The sequence below is a fragment of the Podarcis tiliguerta genome (assembly GCF_965153285.1).
Source record: "Podarcis tiliguerta genome assembly, chromosome: 1".
Classification (NCBI taxonomy): domain Eukaryota; kingdom Metazoa; phylum Chordata; class Lepidosauria; order Squamata; family Lacertidae; genus Podarcis; species Podarcis tiliguerta.
Genome location: NC_139534.1, coordinates 124,817,173 through 124,838,323, shown reverse-complemented (window position 1 = coordinate 124,838,323; position 21,151 = coordinate 124,817,173). Strand labels below are relative to the sequence as shown.

The 21,151-nt window shown below is 45.6% G+C and overlaps 1 protein-coding gene across 1 annotated transcript in view; it reads left to right on the top strand.

Annotated features, from left to right (window-relative positions):
• Positions 1-21,151, top strand: part of SYNE2 (spectrin repeat containing nuclear envelope protein 2) — a 256,839-nt gene that overhangs the window by 51,021 nt on the left and 184,667 nt on the right. The window contains exons 12-25 of the mRNA XM_083432892.1: positions 1,084-1,248; positions 1,860-1,972; positions 4,437-4,593; positions 7,991-8,087; positions 8,892-9,079; positions 10,238-10,402; positions 11,342-11,464; positions 12,719-12,880; positions 13,865-13,999; positions 14,884-15,039; positions 15,760-15,977; positions 17,748-17,823; positions 19,625-19,716; positions 20,921-21,044. Of these exons, the coding sequence (XP_083289018.1) occupies positions 1,084-1,248; positions 1,860-1,972; positions 4,437-4,593; positions 7,991-8,087; positions 8,892-9,079; positions 10,238-10,402; positions 11,342-11,464; positions 12,719-12,880; positions 13,865-13,999; positions 14,884-15,039; positions 15,760-15,977; positions 17,748-17,823; positions 19,625-19,716; positions 20,921-21,044 (1,971 nt within the window). The remainder of the gene's footprint in view (positions 1-1,083; positions 1,249-1,859; positions 1,973-4,436; positions 4,594-7,990; positions 8,088-8,891; positions 9,080-10,237; positions 10,403-11,341; positions 11,465-12,718; positions 12,881-13,864; positions 14,000-14,883; positions 15,040-15,759; positions 15,978-17,747; positions 17,824-19,624; positions 19,717-20,920; positions 21,045-21,151) is intronic.

The window sequence follows — 21,151 nt, the reverse complement described above, 5'->3', positions numbered from 1 at the left end:
CAGAGCTCTGGCCCAATGGTTGCCAGTGGCTTGAATTAATTAATTTTATAATGAATGATTTTAGAGTGTTGTTTGTGCTGTACTTTTGTACTGTTTTGTTGTTGTTAGCCGCCCTGAGCCTGGCTTCGGCTGGGGAGGGCAGGATATAAATAAAATTTATTATTATTATTATTATTATTATTATTATTATTATTATTATTATTGCCCTCTGTGGCAACAGAGGCATTTGCCCTCTTATGTGTGACAGCCCTTCAGGGATTTGAAGAGTGTTCTCTCTCCATCCCATGCTTCTCACTTCCAGGCCCAAAACACTCAGTCCCTTCAGCCTTTCCTCGTAGGACACAGCCAGTCAGACCGTGCATCTACCACCATGCCAGTACTGGTAGATTTTTGGGTTATATGCTTCAGGCCAGCAGGTGATCCTAGGTCAAGATAAAGGGACCCCTGACAATTAAGTCCAGTCATGAACGACTCTGGGGTTGTGGCACTCATCTCGCTTTACTGGCCGAGGGAGCCGGCGTTTGTCCGAAGACAGTTTTTCCGGGTCATGTGCCCAGCATGACTAAGCCGCTTCTGGTGAATCCAGAGCAGTGCACGGAAATGCCATTTACCTTCCTGCCGGAGCGGTACCTATCTATCTACTTGCACTGGCGTGCTTTCAAATGGCTAGGTTGGCAGGAACTGGGACCGAGCAACGGGAGCTCACCCCATCGCGGGGATTCAAACTGCTGACCTTTTGATCGGCAAGCTCTAGGCTCAGTGGTTTAACCCACAGTGCCACCTGCAGGTGATCCTAATGGTCCCCAAATGCTTCCCTTCCCCCTAAATTTGAGTGGTTGCCCCTGCCAAAAATCATTTCAGCAATAAAACTGACGTATTCTGGGTTCTGCAGGATTGTCTGCATCTCACACATTTTGTAAGCGTGACGACACGTGAGCCTTCCTAGACGCTTCTACCTGTGCACTGAGGATGGAGCAGACCCACCTGGTTTAATAGCCTAGTTTGTTTGTTAGCTTGAACTTGTGTGTATGTGTGTAAAACAAATACAGAACTTTTGTGTACACCTGTGTTTTGCCTTCCTAGATGAATGAATGGAAAGCAAAGCTGGACGGTTTATTGCCTCCACCTCTAGATGCAATTGAGTCCTGGTTGCAAGAGGTGGAACGCCAGCTGGCGGAAGATCTACCAGATTCCCAAGACCACTGTGAAGCCATGGCTGCCCTAGAAGGAAAAATGAGGTCCACCCAGGTTGGTTACAGAAAAAAAACACCCCAGGATTTTTAAAAATACATCTGCTCATGTAGAAAATATTAAAAAATAAATTTAAGAAACCGCAGAAAGAGGGGGAAGGAAGTCGAGTTTTGAAATATTAAAATGATTGTAAAATTGTTGAAAAGTATAAAATTGAAAAAAAATATGCTCAGCTTTGCTACACAAACACAGGTACACAGAAGTAGTACTGGTTTGCACCTTCCATGATTCTGCAGCTACAGTGTGGTTTGCCATGCCTTTTCCATTGTAATGCTCACACTCGACAAGCAGAAATTCATTAAAAAGCAACAACGTTGGAACATAGGAAGCTGCCTTATAGTTTCCCAAACTTAGGTTGCCACCTGTTTTTGGACTACAACTCCCATCATCCCTAGCTATCAGGACCAGTGGTCAGGGATGATGGGAACTGATTGTTTGGATGGGAACTCCAAAAGCAGGTGGAGACCCAAGTTTGGGAAACACTGGTCTACGCCAAGCATGGGGAATCCAGTGTCAAATTAACTCTGGGAAGAGCTGGCTGCAGCACATGGCTGTTTCCCCCTGTGATGGTGTGAAATATGTGAATGGAGCCATGCTTCTTCTTTCAGAGCGTGATGAACCATTTCGAAGAACACCTGGAGATGCTGCAGTCCTTTGAGAACAGAGATGAGGCAGGCATGCCACTGGTGCCACCGCAGAAACTGGAAGAGATGAGAAGAAGGTTTGTCACTATCAGATTCCTCTTATCAGCCTAGGTGGCTGTGTTCAGTGGCGTAGCGTGGGTTGTCAGCACCCGGGGCAAGGCAAGTAATTTGCCCCCCCCCCCGCTGCACTGTCCCTCCCCCAGATAGTCCCTCGCTCTCTCTCCGCACCGCACCGCACGCCTGGCACCCTCCCCTCCACAGTGGGCAGCGACCCGGCGACTCGGATCAGATTCGCACAGCCAGCACTGCAGTGAGAGAGAGTGAGTGAGCCAGGTAGGGGCAGAGAGCTGCGAGCGCGAGTGCGCCCCCCCCCAGATGTTGCGCCCGGTGCGGCCGGCCCCCTCTGCACCCCCCACGCTACGCCACTGGCTGTGTTCAGCTGAAGAACCAGTGTGCCATGTAGTGGTTACAGTGTCGGACTAGGACCTGGGTTCAAATCCTCCCTCCTCCATGAATCCCATTGGGTGACCTTGGGCCAGTCACTTTCTCTCAGCCTGTACTGCCTCACAGGGTTGTTAGTTGGGGAGAGAGAGAAGCATATATGGCCCTTTTCCTTGGAGGAAAGATAGAGTTATAAACGTACTCTATCCAAACCAGTGGTGTCTCTCCAGGGTTTCAAATAGGAAACAATTCCCAGCCTTGTTCAGAAGAAGAAGAGTTTGGATTTCATACCCCGCCTTTCACTCCCCTTCAGGAGTCTCAAAGCGGATAACATTCTCCTTTCCCTTCCTCCCCCACAACAAACACTCTGTGAGGTGAGTGAGGCTGAGAGACTTCACAGAAGTGTGACTGGCCCAAGGTCACCCAGCAGCTGCATGTGGAGGAGCGGAGATGCGAACCCGGTTCACCAGATTACAAGACTACCGCTCTTAACCACTACACCACACTGGCTCTGTGTGCCAGGGATCTGGGGCCTTCCTCATTCGGACATTTTAGTTTAGAGAAGAGGCAAGTAAGAGGTGACATTGTCACTGTGCTTTGTCCCCATGGCTGGAGGCAGTCATGCTACTGAATTTGAGTTGCTGGAAACCACAGAAGGAGAGAGGGCTCTTGTGCTTGAGAATCTCTTGCAGGCAGTGGCGTAGCGTGGGGGGTGCAGGGGGGCCCGGCCGCACCGGGCGCAACATCTGGGGGGAGCGCGCTCGCACTCGTAGCTCTCCGCCCCTACCTGGCTCACTCACTCTCTCTCACTGCAGTGCTGGCTGTGCGAATCCGATCCAAGCCGCCGGGTCGCCGCCCACTGTGGAGGGGAGGGTGCCAGGGGTGCGGGGCGGTGTGGAGAGAGAGCGAGGGACTATCTGGGGGAGGGACAGTGCAGCGGGGGAGGGGGGCGCAAATTACTTGCCTTGCCCCGGGTTAGGGGGCGCAAATTACTTGCCTTGCCCCGGGTGCTGACAACCCATGCTACGCCACTGCTTGCAGGCGTCTGGTTGGCCACTGTGAGGATAGGACTCTGGACCATGTGGGCCATTGGCCTGATCCAGCTGCCTCTTCTTATATTCTTATGCAAGGCAGGAGCCTCTACCATGGGGTAGCACCATGACGTCCGCATTTCACTTTTCTGCGGGCCATTCAACATAACTGTTCCCCAGCCTCGCAGATAAATGCAGAACAGCTTTAAAAGGTAAAGGTAAAGGGACCCCTCACCGTCAAGTCCAGTCACAGACGACTCTGGGGTTGCGCACTCATCTCGCTCTATACGCCGAAGAAGCCACCGTTTGTCTGCAGACAGTTTTTCCGGGTCATGTGGCCAGCATGACTAAGCCGCTTCTGGCAAACCAGAGCAGCGCACGGAAACGGCGTTTACCTTCCCGTCGAAGCGGTACCTATTTATCTCCTTGCACTTTGACGTGCTTTCGAACTGCCAGGTTGGCAGGAGCAGGGACCGAGCAACGGGAGCTCACCCCGTCGCGGGGATTCGAACTGCTGACCTTCTGATCGGCAAGCCCTAGGCTCTGTGGTTATCCACCCGTTAATATAATTGCGCATTCCTATCAGTGTTAGACACTGGGATAGAAAAGCTAGGAGCCAAATGGCTTCAGGGACGTGGTTGTGGGCGCCATAACAGAATGTCTAGTCGCCACTCCTGGGGGGTCAGCAACACTTTTTACTTATTATTTTGATAAGCGTGAATGAATACGCAATTCACGTAAATGGCACATTGTTAATATCACATTCTTAGCAGAAATTGTTAATACATGTTTACTTTGTTGTTGACAATGAAAATATTGGTGCTATACTTCAGTTTTCAAAACATTTGACTCTTTATTGTTAAGCTCCTTAACGTATCATCTATCCTTAACAAATAGTTTGAGGCTTCAAAGCACAAACATTTCAGTCATCCTCAAGTGTCTGCCAGGCACAAAAAAATGGCACCCAGACTTTTTGAGGTGCTCACGAATGGAGCATCTCTTGCATGGTGCTGGTCACATTTGCCGTTTTTGGCTTCATTCTTAATCAGGGTGTTGGGTTTCCTTTCAGGTTCAGCAGCATCCAGCTTGCAGATTTCAGCAATCTTGTGGAGTACCACCAATTGTTTTGCTCGGCTATCTTGAAGGAACTGGTATCTAAGCTTAACATCTGGCACATCAAGCATGGGAGCAAAGAGAATGTGGAATCGCTGCTGTCAGATTGGAATGTAAGCATCATAAGCTGTTTCCATTTGCTGGCTGGCTAGTTTTGTAGAACAGCGGCCAAGAGATTGTGGCACGAATCAGGATGTCCTCCCATTCAAAAACGCTAAGCCTCAGTCCTTCCCTGCCTTCATCTGCAAAATGGGGCTAAGAAGTGCTCTATGCCCATTGAATAGTGCAACTGCCCAGCTTTTTGGTGTGAAGCCGCAGTTGTCGAATTCAGCAGCTTTCAGGCTGGAATAAAAACGGCACATTTATTTATTTGACAAAATGTGTAGCCTGCTTAATAAAACAAATAAACCTCTAAATGGTGTACATAAAGTGTGTGTGTATGAAAGCACCACTTAAATTAACTAAGTTTGAAAGCAGTAGACATAATAAAAATTATTCAAATACAGATAAATCAACAGAATTTAAGAACAAGTATACATAACAAAATTTTGTGTCTGGGTACGGCTGCCTAAGCAAAAAGGTTTTTTTGCAGGCATCATTATGATGTGGTCTGGGCATCCAGCAGATGTCACTGCAAAACTGCAATTTGTTATCAGAAGGCTGGATGCGGGGGAAACAACCATATTCCCTCCTCCAAGAAGGAAGTCTAGGCAATTTTTTGCAAGGTTTAAACCCTGACAGCAATTTGATGTGCCAAAGCATTTATTGAGGGGTGATGTGGGGGTGTGTGGCTCTCTCCTCAGCACCTTGAATCAAACCACCGGTGACACCTGCCAGAGCTTTGAATGGATTTGTCCTATAAGGGTATAAAAGCTTTCTAGAATTGCAACCATGGTTTGAATTCAAAAAGTACCAAATTGAAGCTGTGGCTGCACAGAGGGAATCATGAGAGCCTTAAGGGGGCACTAAATTCAAGCTGCAGCTGCAAAGGAAGAATCCTATTCACCCTCTGGAGCTGTGGCTTGAAGTTTCTCTGTACCTGACATCATCAGATGGCCTGATATCGTGAAACATCATGTGATTTGGCAGGTGGGCTGGCTGCTTTCAGATCTGCTGCCCTGGCCCAAAGTGGCCCTCCTCTCTGATTTAAAATATTTTTTTAAAAATAAAAAATTTCCTTCCAGTAGCACCTTAGAGACCAACTAAGTTTGTTATTGGTATGAGCTTTCGTGTGCATGCACACTTCTTCAGATACACTGAAACAGAAGTCACCAGACCCTTATATATAATGAGAGGGTGGGGAGGGGTATTACTCAGAAGGGTGGTGGGAGATGGGTGACTGGCTGATAGGTGTGGTAAACCTGCTGACGACTGTTAACGACTGCAATTGATCTTACAGGAAAAAGCAAGGGGTGAGATGGCTAAAAATAGCTTTGTTGTTGTTGTTGTTTAGTCATTCAGTCGTGTCCGACTCTTCATGACCCCATGGACCAGAGCACGCCAGGCACTCCTGTCTTCCACTGCCTCCCACAGTTTGGTCTGACTCAAGTTTGTAGCTTCGAGAACACTGTCTAACCATCTCGTCCTCTGTCGTCCCCTTCTTCTTGTGCCCTCAATCTTTCCCCGCATCAGGGTCTTTTCCAGGGAGTCTTCTCTTCTCATGAGGTGGCCAAAGTATTTGAGCCTCAGCTTCAGGATCTGTCCTTCCAGTGAGCACTCAGGGCTGATTTCCTTAAGAATGGATGTGTTTGATCTTCTTGCAGTCCCTGGGACTCTCAAGAGTCTCCTCCAGCACCAAAAATAGCTTTATCATGTATAATGAGATAGGAATCCAATGCCTCTGTTCAGACCAGGTTTCTCCATGGATTTAAGTTTGGTAATAAGTTGCAATTCAGCAGCTTCTCTTCCCAGTCTATTTCTGAAATTCTTTCGTAATAAGACAGCTACTTATCACCCATTCCCACCACCCTTCTGAGTAATACCCCTCCCCACCCTCTCACTATATATAAGGGTCTGGTGACTTCTGTTTCAGTGTACAGTGGTACCTCTGGTTACGTACTTAATTCGTTCCGGAGGTCCGTTCTTAACCTGAGGAACCACTTTAGCTAATGGGGCCTCCTGCTGCCACTGCGCCGCCACGGCACGATTTCTGTTCTCATCCTGAAGCAAATTTCTTAACCCGAGGTAATATTTCTGGGTTAGCGGAGTGTGTAACCGGAAGCGTATGTAACCTGAAGCGTATGTAACCCAAGGTGTATCTGAAGAAGTGTGCATGCACACAAAAGCTCATACCAATAACCACACGAAAGCTCATGCCAATAACAAATTTAGTTGGTCTCTAAGGTGCTACTGGAAGGAAATTTTTTATTTTGTTTCAACTACGGCAGACCAACACAGCTACTTACCTGTAACTAAAATATTTTTACACTTCCTTTTACCTACCTACCTACCTACCTACCTACCTGAAGCAGGGGTAGAGAACTTCAGGCTTCGGGGCCAAACATGCCCGCTTAGGCCTTGCTGTCGGAACCCCTCAAAATTACATTCCAGAGACCTTCCTTACACCCAAGAATTTTTGCCTAGCTGAAATCTGTTCCTGGATTCTGATAATGCCTGTTGCTTATTTTGAGGGAGGATAAGGGAGGGGCGAGTGAGTCTGTGTGTGTCAGAACTTGTCTCCCGCAGAAAGGTAAAATTTACATGGTCTGCTGCAGGTACTTTTGGCTTTGGCCACAGCCATCACTGGCACATGGGCCTCAGGAGATTGTCCGGAAGGGAATGCGGTGCTTGGGCTGAGGAAAGGGTCTCACCTCTGCCTCAGAGCTTTAGAAACAGCCGCAGTCTCACCGAGAATGAAGTGACCGCTGCTATCAGTGGTCAGCAGAATCCTGGGAAAACAAGTTTTGTTTTGTTTTTAGCAAGCGTTGAAAGCACATAACTGTTTATATATCAGTCACTGTAGCTTTTAGGCAGGAAGCCCACATGACTGACATGTCTGAGGTGGGGTATAAATACCGCACCCTTCATGATGATAAGACTCAACCTGACCGTTGTAATGCATAAAATAGGTGATTTGATAGAGAAGAGCGAGGGGATGCCAAACCAATACGAAAATATTTTGGTTTCTAGTTGGATTTTCCTTCCAACTAGGAACCAAAATATTTCATTATTCTCTTATTTTATTTCACTGATTTCCATCGTGGCATATGTACAAATGCAGCAGTATCTGTAAAATGTATAACAATCCATGTAATAATAATCAACAAACAAAGGTGACAATTAACAGGCAATCCTCCAAACTCTCCCTCTGCATTGAAAAAGCAATTACCCAAAGAAGATGCAGCACAAAATAATTGAGCCAGTAAGGTGCGCTTCAATAAATTTTTAAAAAGAGATAAAATTGTTTATTTTTTAAATCTCAAACTCGATCATCTCCAAATCTCTGTACCAGAAAGCATTTTTCAAATTAATCCATCTTTTTGCTTATTTTTTGTTTGTTTGTGTGGGCAGGGTTTTATTGAAGAAAAAGGATTTCTTAGTCAACTGGAAACCACATTTCGAGTATGCAAAGAGAAACAGAACAAGATCACGACCACTTCTAATCTGGGTAAGACCTCAAAAGCGTAAATGCGCTTCTATCTAGACTCCTATCATCTTGGGTTGTTGAAATCTTAGCCCGAGTATTCACTGAGCAGATCCTGGCTTTGGCAAGTTGCTCTCTTCCATTTTTACTTCTCCCATCTGTAAAAAGGCATAATGGTGACTCACATCGTGTCATTTTGTGATAATGAGCCAGTGTGGTGTACTGGTTAAGAGCGGTGGACTCATAATCTGGTGAACCGGGTTCGCTTCCCCGCTCCTCCACATGCAGCTGCTGGGTGACCTTGGGCCAGTCACACTTCTTTGAAGTCTCTCAGCCACACTCACCTCACAGAGTGTTTGTTGTGGGGGAGGAAGGGAAAGGAGAATGTTAACCGCTTTGAGACTCCTGAAGGGGAGTGAAAGGTGGGATATCAAATCCAAACTACTACTACTACTACTTCTTCTTCTTCTTCTTCTTCTTCTTCTTCTTCTTCTTCTAATGAACCAGGGTCAGAACCAGTCTCGATGGTTAAAATCAACAATAGCTAAAAAATAAAGCACAAGTTCCTTCTACATGTCTGGATAAGCTTGCCTAAAAAGAAAAAAAAAGTAAGCAATTCTCGAAAAAAGCACACCCAAGGCCCCTGCCTGCTGTCAATAGGCAGGCAGTTCCAAAGTTCCAAAAATCGATTTTGGAACAAATATTATGCAACAGTTATTATGTGCCAGTTCTGCAGATTGAAGCAGTCGAGTTGGCGTATCTGGGCAAAAGCAGCCCTGCAAGTACTGTAGCAATAGGTAATGACAGCATCGTTATTTAACATTATAGGAACCGATCCCGAGGATGCAAGTAAATTATTTAAGATGGTAGAATCTCAGGTTTCCAGATGCAACGAGTACATTGACAACGTGAACGCAACCTTGCGGAAGATTTTGTTGTCCTGGGACACCTATACGGAGAACATCCACTTGCTGCAGGCTTGGCTGGAAGACACGCGGAAAAAGCACCCTCCGAATGTATGTTTGCATTTCTTCCTGACTCTTACGGTCGATTGGTTGGGGAAGTATTGTGAGCGCCAGATGTGACGGACAGCCAACTCAACGTTATACGCAGGGGTTTGGTTCAAAGGCTCACATGTATACACAAAAATTGCCTTCTGAGCTGTAGGTGGGAAATGTGTTTAAGTCCAACTCTATGGGAGCCGCTCCAAGGTTAGCCAGCTGTGTTCTATAAGGTAGCTGGTAAGGGGAAGGCTCACAGGGACGTGGGTGGCACTGTGGCTTAAACCACAGAGCCTAGGGCTTGCCGATCAAAAGATCGGCGGTTCGAATCCCCGCGACGGGGTGAGCTCCCATTGCTCGGTCCCTGCTTCTGCCAACCTAGCAGTTTGAAAGCACGTCAAAGTGCAAGTAGATAAATAGGTACCGCTCTGGCGGCAAGGTAAACGGCGTTTCCATGTGCTTCTCTGGTTCGCCAGAAGCAGCTTAGTCATGCTGGCCACATGACCCGGAAGCTGTACGCCGGCTCCCTCGGCCAATAAAGCGAGATGAGCGTCGCAACCCCAGAGTCGGTCACAACTGGACCTAATGGTCAGAGGTCCCTTTACCTTTACTAAGGGGAAGGCTCAGAGGTTGGAGGAAATCTGGAAGCCACAAGTAGACCTGGCCCCAAAGGATCTTTCAAGCTCTCTGCCTTTCTTCCCAGGCAAGTCCTGTTTGGTGAACCCTGCAAGGTTCTTCTTCTTTGGCGATCACTTGTAGTCGAGTAAGATTGTCTTCCATAAACATTGTTTTAACAGTGAGTCCGTAAGTGACTATGGAGGCCAATTCTGGATCCACACGTCCTTTCACAGTGGGGACATAGGTTTCCGGGTGGGAGTTGATCACGGTGAGGGCACGATTGGCAGGTGGAGCAGGGGGTATGCTCCTGAGAGATCTCGCAGGCAGTTGGATTGCCTTGTGAGTTCTTGCGAAACCATTTCTGCCACTCCCAAAGCCACCTTGCTGAGCGGGACTTGTCCAGGGAAGACGCATGTTTGTGGAAAGTCGGAAGAGAGGAAGAGAGAGAGGCTGGTATCGGGAGATGTAGCCAAGTGTGTGTGGCTGAAATCGCCCACAACAAATGCGTGTGAGATGTGGGCTTACTGTCTTGCGTTGCGTTGTGTTGTGTACTAGGTTCCCACAGAAGTGTTGGCTGCCTGGAACTCCCGGCACGGATCTGTCAACGAAGCAGGGAACTTTTTGATCGAATCCTGCAACGAGGAAGTGGGTTCAGCCGTTTCCAGTGAGCTGAAGAAACTGAACAGAAAATGGGCAAAGCTTATAAAGAAAACACAGTTTGTGAGTTGTCGCAGATATTTTTTAAAAGCCTTGTGGAGTTGCTGTTAGCTTTATGGTATCGTTAAGCATAAAAATGCAACATGGAATATTTAGGCTAGCAGATTTATTGTAACATAGGTTTTCATGGACCAGAGCACACTTTCTCAGGTGCACGAGGTGCTAATCCTTAGCAGATTTTTTTTTGTAAATTAGTCAAGAACCTTGATGTGCACAAAGCTACAGTTTATCTGTGACAGTCCCATGGAAGGTCCAAACTCATACAAGATAAGAACAGTGAACGTTCTTAATATGATAGTTCTTTTTAAGGCAGCCGTGGGGATCCTTTTGCCCTCCAGAAGTTTTTTTTTTTTAAATATTATATTTTTATTAATTTTCAGATACAAAAGCAAATTTATACATTCCATACATCTTAATTACATCTTCTTCTTTTTTTACTTCCCTCAATTTGTCTGCCATTCCTTCCTATTGTTACTTTTTACACATTTCTGCCCTTTTAACCCTTTCCCCTCAGAGCTTCCTTAAAGCTTACAAACGTAATTTTATTATCACTCAGTTTTTGCATATATTGGACAAACTTTTCCCAATCTTCTGTAAATCTTTGATGCCCTCCAGAAGTTTTTGCTGAACTACAACTCCCATCACCCCTGGCCATTGGCCACACTTGTTAGGGCTGATGGGAGTTGTAGTTCAGCAATATCTGGCAGTTCCCCACTTCTCCCTTGCTATACTAATTTGACACCAGTTTTGGAGAGAAAACCATGGTCTCCATTAAGACCTAAACAAATAAAACAGAATCAAATGTTCTGATAAATTTTAGGGTGAGACTCAACCTAGGATTTTAATTTTTATCAGAATTAGTGATAACACCAGTCATTAATTGGTGTTTGGTAGAAATTGAATAATTGGGGGGTTATAACAAATGACCTTTGATGTCCCTAGGAGATGAGATTGCTGGGAATGCAAGAGGAAGAAGAGGTGAAACTGGCAGCTGGCAGTAATGGAAAAATGGATTCTCCCACAACAGCAGAACCAGAGGACCCTGCAGTGGACAGCTCAGAGGAGGTTCTGAGCTTGTTCTTGTTTTTCCAGTTCGGTGGTTCAAAAGTCTATGAATGTGCAGTGGCTGTGGACAACGGGAGAGGGAAAGTGGGGTCCCCTCCATCTTCTGGGCAGACCAGTCCTGCTTTTGGGCCCCACAGATACGTTTGCATTGATGCTGCAGTGGCAGATGGGTTTAGGCTTGACCTCTGAAGTTGCTCGTGGCTCCAAGTCATGATTTCTAAACACACCTTTCAAGTTCTTAGGTGTTATGCCAGTCACTAGAGCACATGAGAAGTACTGTTGCTCTCGTGTACTCTTTGTGGATTCTCCGTAGGGATTTGGTTGGGTATTGTCAGGGAACTGCCATCGGAGCGGGCGGCGGAGAGGAGGCTCCAGAGGGATGGCGGAGAGGGTCCCAGTAGGGAGAGAGGTAGCCCATCCGCTGGGGAAGGAGATCAGCGTAACACCAGTGGAGAAGGGGGGCAGATGGGGGAATCGGAGAGGTGGCTCCAGGACTCTTCGCAGGAGACCAGCGGAGAGGGCACGAGTACTCCGTTGCCCACACCCACTTTGCGCAGAAAACTTCCGCGCAGGCAAAGGGGGAGGAGACTGGGTGTCAAACAGCTTCTATGCTGGAAGAGGTTTAAGAAACGCCCACTGACGGATTCTGCCAGCGACTGAGGCAGCCACGAAACTTGAGGCTGTCCAGACAGAAAGGGTTCAACCAGGCAACCTAGCCAGGAGTAAAGGCAACTTACACACGAGCAACCCCTAGAACCATTACAGGTACTATGCCAGCAAATTGGTGAGCATGGTGGTCCCTTGGTCTGAACCAGCAGGGCAGTTCTTATGCTCTTATGATAATGTGGTTCAGGCCTAAACACATTCAAGTTTCTAGGCCCATTGCGAACCTATGGCCAGTCCATGGATTCCACTAAACCCAGTTTCAGGAGAGGTTCATCAAATCAGTGAGACAGGGGTGTGTGATCCTGAACCCAGGCTACGCGTAGCCTCCATATGCATCTGAACTCAGCCAGCCTTTTTACAGGATGCTGCCCTGTATCCCAATCTATTTTCTTTTTGAAGTGGGTTTAAACCCTTGCAGAGATCACATCAACAGAAGAAGCTTTTGGGCCTTGACTATTAAGGGAGTGAGCAAATCATCGCTGCCTTAACGTATCTGGAAAGACAGTTTCCTCAAAAAACATTTTTTTACTGGAAAATGTGAATAAAAGTTCTTGTTTTCCTCTTTTCCCGCCTTTTTTTATTTCCTAGACTCTTGATGCTGGTTCACTATCTCCGGACGAGTCTTTATCAGAAGAAGAGGTTAAGCTAAATTTTGAAGATGCTCACAAGGAGCTTGAAGCATCTATTTTAAAAGCTATGCAAATCCTTGGCCAAAAGAGCAGGCCCGAGGGACCAGTTTTGAAACATGAGGTGAGGCAAACCGTTACTGATTACTGCATAATTCATCCTGTGTTTAGGGATGGATGGAGATGGATCCTTTCCAGTTCATGTCAGTTTCACGCGTGTTTGTTTATAAGTCTGTTGTATTCTGTTTCCACATGAATGCATCCGTTGAAAAAAAAATCTGTACAAAATGCTGTATTTAATTATGTATTTTATCTCAACGTACGCATTTCTAAAAGCATTTTGTTCCAAAATACACATTATTAAAATGCATTTTGGCATGTATCACAAAATTTGGAAAAGGGCAAAATCTGAAAGCGTAATTGCGTTCTGATCCAGGAGGTGTGAATTTGGTTGGTCCAATTAAAAATACAGGCCAGGCAAAATTCTTCTCTAACCCTAGTTGTAGTAGTGATGGCCTTGTTGTCTCAAGCGGTAAACAAGGTAGGGCAAAGCCTCCTTAAATGAGTGGGCCTTAGTGAACTAACATTTTTATCAGCACTAGGTAGCTTGGAGGCGCCATTTTAACTTGCCTCCCACAATGCTCTGGGTCCATGCTAAGTTGAGGGCTCTGTGGAAGCGAAATTAAAATGGCGCCTTCCATGTTAGAGAACTGTAGTAGGAGTTCATTGCCTGAATATGCTCTTTGGTGATGTTGGGCTTGGGGAACAGGCCACAAACAGTGTTGCTGAGTAAGATTGGGCTCTTTGTCCCCCAGCATTGGGCTCAATGAACTCCTTCAAAATCAGTTCCTTTGCCATTCAATCCAAGCACAGCTCTGTATAGCTCTGTAATACTGCCAGCTTGGAAAGGGGCCCCTTCAAGAGGCCAGGCTACCAGTCCCACCATCCCTGACCATTGGCTACCCAGACGGACTGACAGGTGTCTGACTGACGGACTGACACTTTGGCTCCCCCCGGCATGGCACTCATCTATTTTTAGACAGGTAGTGTGTTTTTATTATTATTCTATAATCTTAGGCTATATCCCCCTGCCTTCCCCTTCTTGCAGGAAGCTTTTAGCATCTTGGATACCAACATCCTCCGCAAGTTTTTGAGAGCAGCAGAACAATTGAAAGACATTTTGCCCGCTTGTGAAAAGGCAGCGGTGGAGGAAAAGAGCAAAGACGTCCGCGAGAGATGGCAGGTGAGAAAATGTACCTGGGAGACCAAGAGTCCTTTTAATCACAGAGAAGCCACTTGGGGATATTTTTTTGTTAGGTGTGATGCTCTAAAGGCCTTTTTGATGGAGCTGGTATGATGTGGGAGCTAGTTATCAGCTTGGTCCAGGGAGACCCGGGTTCAAGATTGAGGCTGATTATAAACCTCACAGGATGGCCACGGGTGTCGTTGTGTGGACCTCGTAGGCCTGGTCCCACTCTGTCCTCCATGCACTGGCTAAATGTGCACTGGACTTTTGTGAGTCTTTGTATTCTCAGTCCTATCTGTCCTCTAGGACTGAGAGATTAGAGAGCCAGTCTGGTGATTAAACTGTTGGACCTGGGAGACCAGGGTTCAGTTCCCCACTTACCAGGAAATTCACTGGGTGACCTTTAGGCCTCTCAGCCTAAACTACCTCACAGGGATTAAGTGAGTAGGGGGGAAACCATGCATGCCAGTGTGGTGTACTGGTTAAGAGCAATAGACTCGTAATCTGGTGAACCGGGTTCACTTCCCCGCTCCTCCACATGCAGCTGCTGGGTGACCTTGGGCTAGTCACACTTCTCTGAAGTCTCTCAGCCCCACTCACAGAGTGTTTGTTGTGGGGGAGGAAGGGAAAGGAGATTGTTGGCCGCTTTGAGACTCCTTCGGGTAGTGATAAAGCGGGATATCAAATCCAAACTCCTCTTCTTCTTCTTGATCGCCTTGGGGGAGGAAAACTGGGATATAAAAACAATAAATTGATTTCCCTGGAAGATGGTTAGGGTAGAACCTGTCTTGTCTCCACCATATCCTCTCCCAAATACCCCTCTTAACCTGCTTGTTTTGTTGGTTACCGTCATTTCTGAACATGTATCCCATAATCTGCAGGCAGTTCGCTGTGAAATCGTATCCTATGTTGAATTAAAAATGGAAATCGAACGAGGGAAGCTGAACAATGCCTTTTCAAAACTCAACAAGCAAATAAATAAAGAAAAGAAGCTGCTCAAGGCGGGAAAGACGAAGGGGCTCATTGCAGAACATGAGGTATTGCATAAAACCAATACAGTTGTACCTTGGATCTTGAACGCCTTGGCTCCCAAACAAATCGGCTCCTGAACGGTCAAAACCCGGAATGAACGTTCCGGTTTTCAAACGATTTTTGGAAGCCGAATGCAGTGGCGTAGTGTGGGGGGGCTGGCCGCACCGGGCGCAACATCTGGGGGTTAGGGTTAGGGGGCGCAAATCCACGGGTTAGGGGGCGCAAATTACTTGCCTTGCCCTGGGTGCTGACAACCCACGCTACGCCACTGGCCGAATGTCCAGTGGGGCTTCTGATTGGCTGCAGGAGCTTCCTGCATCCAGTCAGCAGCCACACTTTGGTTTTCGAATGCTTTGGAAGTCAAACAGACTTCCGGAACGGATTCCTTTCGACTTCCAAGGTACGACTAGATTATTCTCTCTTTGATTCTCAAGATGTGGGTTAAGAAACTGCTGCAGGCAGTTTTGTTTTGTTTTAGTACTTATAGCCCTCCCTTCACTGAATGGTCCCAGGGTGGGTTACAGAAATGTCGCCATCAGAACAAGTCGCAGAATCATGAAACGAAACCACAAAACAGCTTAGGGGAAAGTGACAGAGGCCAGTTGCAGCAGTGTGTCTTAATGCAGGGAGAAGGTAGGCACCCACCCAATCCAAACTCTGAGTAAAGAAGCGTGTCTTGACAAATCATCGAAAAGTGTGATTTTTGTATTCCTCTATCTGTTTAGGCGATATTTTCTCAGCAAGGTGTCCTGGGCGAGCTACACACTTCCTTGCAAGCCCTGAAAACCATGAGCAAGAACATGACGGAGGAAGAAAAGCAGGCTGAGAAAAAGACCCCGGTTGTAGAATATGAGCGGAAGAAGGAAGAGCTTCAGAGGCAGATTTTGGGTGTTCACAGCGAGCTGTTGTCTATGGCAGCTGATAGCCATTCACCCAAGAGAGGGTGAGCATTTCCCCCCCCCTATTTTTTTTTATTGATTTTCCAGAATTTTTAAACACATACATACATACATACATACATACATACATACATCTTAACTGTACTTAATCCAATCTTAGTAACATTGTTAAGTGACTTCCTCAAATCCCCCCAGTTGAATTTCAGTATATTTCATTGTAACAGTTTTCCAAAACCAATTTTCTCATAAAATTAACTTAATCACTTAACATCTTTCAACCTTTTCATTTTAACTTTAAAGATATTATTCTCTAACATCACATATTTAAATCCTAGGCCTATCTGGTATTTGCAAGTTTTTTCCAATTAAGTTATCTTAGCATATTTAGCTAAATAGTCTTTGAATTTCATCCATTACTCCTGGTACTCCTCCTCCTTCTGGTCGCGGACTCTTCTAGTCAGGTCGGCTAGCTCCGAAAAGTCCATCATCTTCATCTGCCATTCCCCCACTGTTGGGACTTCTTGTGTTTTCCAATTCTTAGCTAACAAAATTCTAGCTGCAGTTGTGGCATACTAGAGGGGGTGGGTATTGCCAATGGGTACTTTGGTACTGCTTCGTGGGGGCTTCCCAGATGATTGTGTTCAGTTGCAAACACCTAACAGGTAATCCACAGAAGGCAGGTCCTTCTTCGCTTTTATATGCATTATCCTTCATGATGCCAGGGTCCAGCAGCAGTCAAGCAGTCAAGACATTTGAAAGCAGCCCTGTTCAGGGAAGTTTTTAATATGTGACATTTTAGTGTATTTTTCATCTTTGTTGGAAGCCGCCCAGAGTGGCTGGGGAAACCCAGCTAGATGGGCGGGGTACAAATAATATATTATTATTATTATTATTATTATTATTATTATTATTATTATAAGACCCTGGGTGGGTCAGAGGCTGCAGACTTTCCAGCAAAGGAGCTAGACCAGCTGAGGCCAAGGAACACGAGTCCCAGGAAAAATCTCCTGGATCTGTCACAGCATGGATCCTCAGGGCACCTTACGCTGAGCCCCAGGAACCAAATGCCCCCACCAGGAGCTCACCAAGGAATGGAGGAGAAGTGCTGATCTGGAGATGAGCGGGTTGGCCCTTCAAGAATCTGTACAGTTAGTCACAAGAGGGTGGAGCCTGAAAGAGAAAGAGGCTGAGAGCAGGAGCTTAAGAAGTCTGCTTCCACTCTTCATCGGAGCAAGTTGCTCATTTGGAGCTCTCCAGGGTCCTGAAACTTCTGACCCATCTCATTCCCCCCAAAACAACAACAGCTGTTGGGTGGAAGAACCACAGAACTGTCTGCCAGATGTAATTTGGCAGTGGAAGTAAATCTTTTTGGGTGTATGAACAAGTATGTCAAATTTTAATTTGCAGGTGGGCGCAGGGAATTATACTTTGGCTGCAGGACTTCGGGAAACTCCGCATTCCATTTTCAGTGGTCGTGCGTGTGGACCGTATTATATATCAAATATTTTATTCTTAGCACCCTATACTCAAAGCAAATTTTCTGCTCTTTGGGCAACTGTACTTTTCATGTAGCTGTGTTTTTATACATTGATTTAAAAATGTAATTCAGAGTTTATTGTTTTCAGCGTATTGAAGCCTGGCCTGTAAACCATTGATGAACATAATAACTGAAAAAGCGCATGGTCATTTCATAGAATCATAGAATTGTAGAGTTGGAATGGATCCCAAAGGCCATCTATCTAGTCTAAACCCTTGCAATACAGGAATTGCTTTGTTTTGCATGTTGTGTTGATGTTGTTGTTGTTTTAATCCAGAGAGTTTGCCCTTGCTTCTGCCAATGGAGAGAAGACATCATTTCTTAATCCTGGCAATGGGTTTTCAACTGAAAGGGTAAGATGTTTGGATATGCTCCTAGGGATGCTTCCCATGAGACACTTTGCTCCCAATGAATCAGAGTAGGTTCAGCAATGCAAGCATGAATTCCCAGAGTATCAGTGACACTCTAGTTCTTATTTATACTTTCGGGGGGAGACCACCTACTGCTGCAGAAAGTTCAAATGTTGAATAAGGTAAAGGTAAAGGGACCCCTGACCATTAGGTCCAATCGTGACCGACTCTGGGGTTGCGGTGCTCCTCTCGCTTTATTGGCCAAGGGAGCCGGCGTACAGCTTCCGGGTCATGTGGCCAACATGACTAAACCGCTTCTGGCGAACCACAGCAGCACATGGAAACGCCATTTACCTTCCTGCCAGAGCGGTACCTATTTATCTACTTGCACTTGATGTGCTTTCGAACTGCTAGGTTAGCAGGAGCAGGGACCGAGCAACGGGAGCTCACCCCGTTGCGGGGATTTGAACCGCCGACCTTCTGATCGGCAAGTCCTAGGCTCTGTGGTTTAACCCACAGCGCCACCCGTGTGCCATTAGGAATTCTGCCCCCCCCCTAAACTTGGGTGACCTGTTCTTCCCAGTGATTTCCCCATGTTTGCTCTAGTCCTGCTTTCCTATATCTTCATATATGCATTTGTTTGAAGCATTTTTAAACTGGCCTTAGCAGTGTGGAACCTTGTTGGCCTTCAACTCTCATCAGCCCCAGCCAATATGCCGTGGTGAGGGATAATGGGAGTTGTTGTCCTGTCAATATGTGGTGGGCTGGCAGTTTCCCATTCCCTAACCTGCAGTATACTATGTTATATGTGCATGTATTGTGAGTAGAGCTGAACTAAAAAAGTTATCAGGTGATAACTTTCTACCAGATTTTTTAGGTGGGAGAAAAGGAGAAGAACCATTGGATTGAAACAATGTTTTAACTATAATTGATTTTAGAATGGTGTACTGAAACTGCTTTTTAGATGTTATAGAAACTTTTTTTAGAATGCCTTAACAATTTTAAAGTGTTTTTGCTTTGTTTCTAAATTGTGCATCTGTTTGTTGCCCTGGACTCCTTGGAGAGGAAATGCAGGGTATAAATTTAATTAATAATTTTTTAAAAAATCACTATTCAAAATTCAGGGGCTTTTCTGTGGTGACACAGTGGTCCTCGCCCCTCCATACCACCCCCAAATTGTATTTTTAGCTTCACCGCTTCTTCTGGTAACCCTTTCCTTTCCTTTTCCCCTAACAACACAATGCAGTTACTGGGCATTCTGGGCAGAAAGAATGGCTGCGACTATTATTATTATTATTATTATTATTATTATTAAAGATGCTCACATGTGTACAACAGCTTCTTCATGCATACAGAGCTTCCCTCTACATTAAAACTAATGGGAAAACTTCCATGTTCAAGAGCACCATGTGTTCCTTGGTTCATGTAGGGCAGTGTTCCCCAACCTTGGGCCTCCAGCTGTTTTTGGACTACAACTCCCATCATCCCTCGCTAGCAAGACCAGTGGTCAAGGATGATGGGAATTGTAGTCCAAAAACAGCTGGAGGCCCAAGGTTGGGGAACACTGATGTAGGGGACTCTGAATAGGGAAGTGGAAGTGTTTGGCAGAAATTTCCCATGCGGCTTAAAAACCTCTTGCGTTTATTGAGTTTATGTTTTTAAATAGAGCCTCTAGTCTAGTATCATGAAAGTTTTGTCTCTCCTCCCCCTTCCCCCCGACCTGGGAAAAAGCTCTAATAAAATTACATGTAAGTTTGTAATTTGCTATTATGGATTGAAACTGAGATTTTGATGTTTTGTTCAGGGTCCAGGAGACGTGGAACTAGAAAAGAAACTTCAGAGTGCAGAGAAGTTTGGAAAACATGGAGACTTGTCTCTGAAGGAATTACAGAAGAGGTACTGCCCAATATAGAATGTGGAAGCAGCAATGCATAAATTTATACGAAAAGTATTAGGAGCAAAGTGGCATCATCACCACAATACCTGAAGGGCCGCCTCTTTCCATATGAACTACGTGGACCCTGAGATGGTCTTCTGAGACCATTCTTCGTGTGCCTCCTCCTTGAGAGGGTGGCAACACAAGAACAGGGCCTTCTCTGCAGTGGCTCCCCGTCTGTGGAATGCTCTCTCTAAGGAAGTTCACCCGGTGCCTTCATTATATCTCTTTAGGCACCAGGCAAAAATGTTCCTTTTTAACCAGGCCTTTGGTTGATCTGATCTGATCAACATCCTATGTGGCTTTTTTGGGGGGGGGGGTGTTATTGGGTTGTTGTTTTTATTTTGATTATATATACTGTGGTTTTTACGTTGATCTTTTCTGTGAACCTCCCTGAAACCTCCGGGTTATAGGGCGGTATATAAATTCAATAAATCATCACCATAACAAATTTGTATTTTCCTAATCAATGAAACAAAATTGGCGTTCAGTATCGTCTTAATTTGACTTTTTGGTTCACAGCCTGCTTGTGTTTTGAAATGAGTAAAAAAAAAGGAAGAATCATATGAAAAGCGCATTCTTCTTATGCCTGACATACCGTATTTTTTGCTCTATAAGACGCACCAGATCCCAAGACACACCTAGTTTTTGGAGGAGGAAAACAAGAAAAAAAAAATCTGAATCTCAGAAGCCAGAACAGCAAGAGGGATCGCTGCGCAGTGAAAGCAGCAATCCCTCTTTCTGTTCTGGCTCCAGCGATAGCTGCGCAGCCTGCATTCGCTCCATAAGACGCACATGCATTTCCCTGTACTTTTTCGGAGGGAAAAAGTGAGTCTTATAGAGCAAAAAATACAGTATATTGTTGAGCCTATTTTGCCCAGGAAAAAGAGGTGGATGGTCTAATCCATGGGTAGCCAAAATGCTTGTACACCAAAGCCCATCAGCTCCAGCCAGCATGATGTATGTTTTAGTTAGCCTGTGATGTTTTAGTCTGCTCTGTATTTTCCATTGCTTCTGTCATTTGCAGAGTTATATTTTTATAATTTTCTCATTGTGCGTTATATTTTTATGTGTTGCACCCTGCTCTGGTATCTGCTTAGACGAAGGGTGGGTTATGAATATTCCTCGTGGTTGATGATAATGATAGTTGTTGTTTTTCTCTAGCTACCACACAGAAAGACATAATCTGAAGCTTTGTTTAAACACCATCAGAGAAAAAACAGCATCTGCTTTTACTGGCGGTGTGAAAGATATTTTCAGCCTTCAGAATAAGCTGCAAGAGTTGGAGGTAAATATCAAAATCTTACTGTGTATTAAGGCTGATATCTGATTAACCAGAAGCTATGCAGTGCTGCATTCAGGCATCACCTGAGCCCTTATATCCTAGCTTGATCA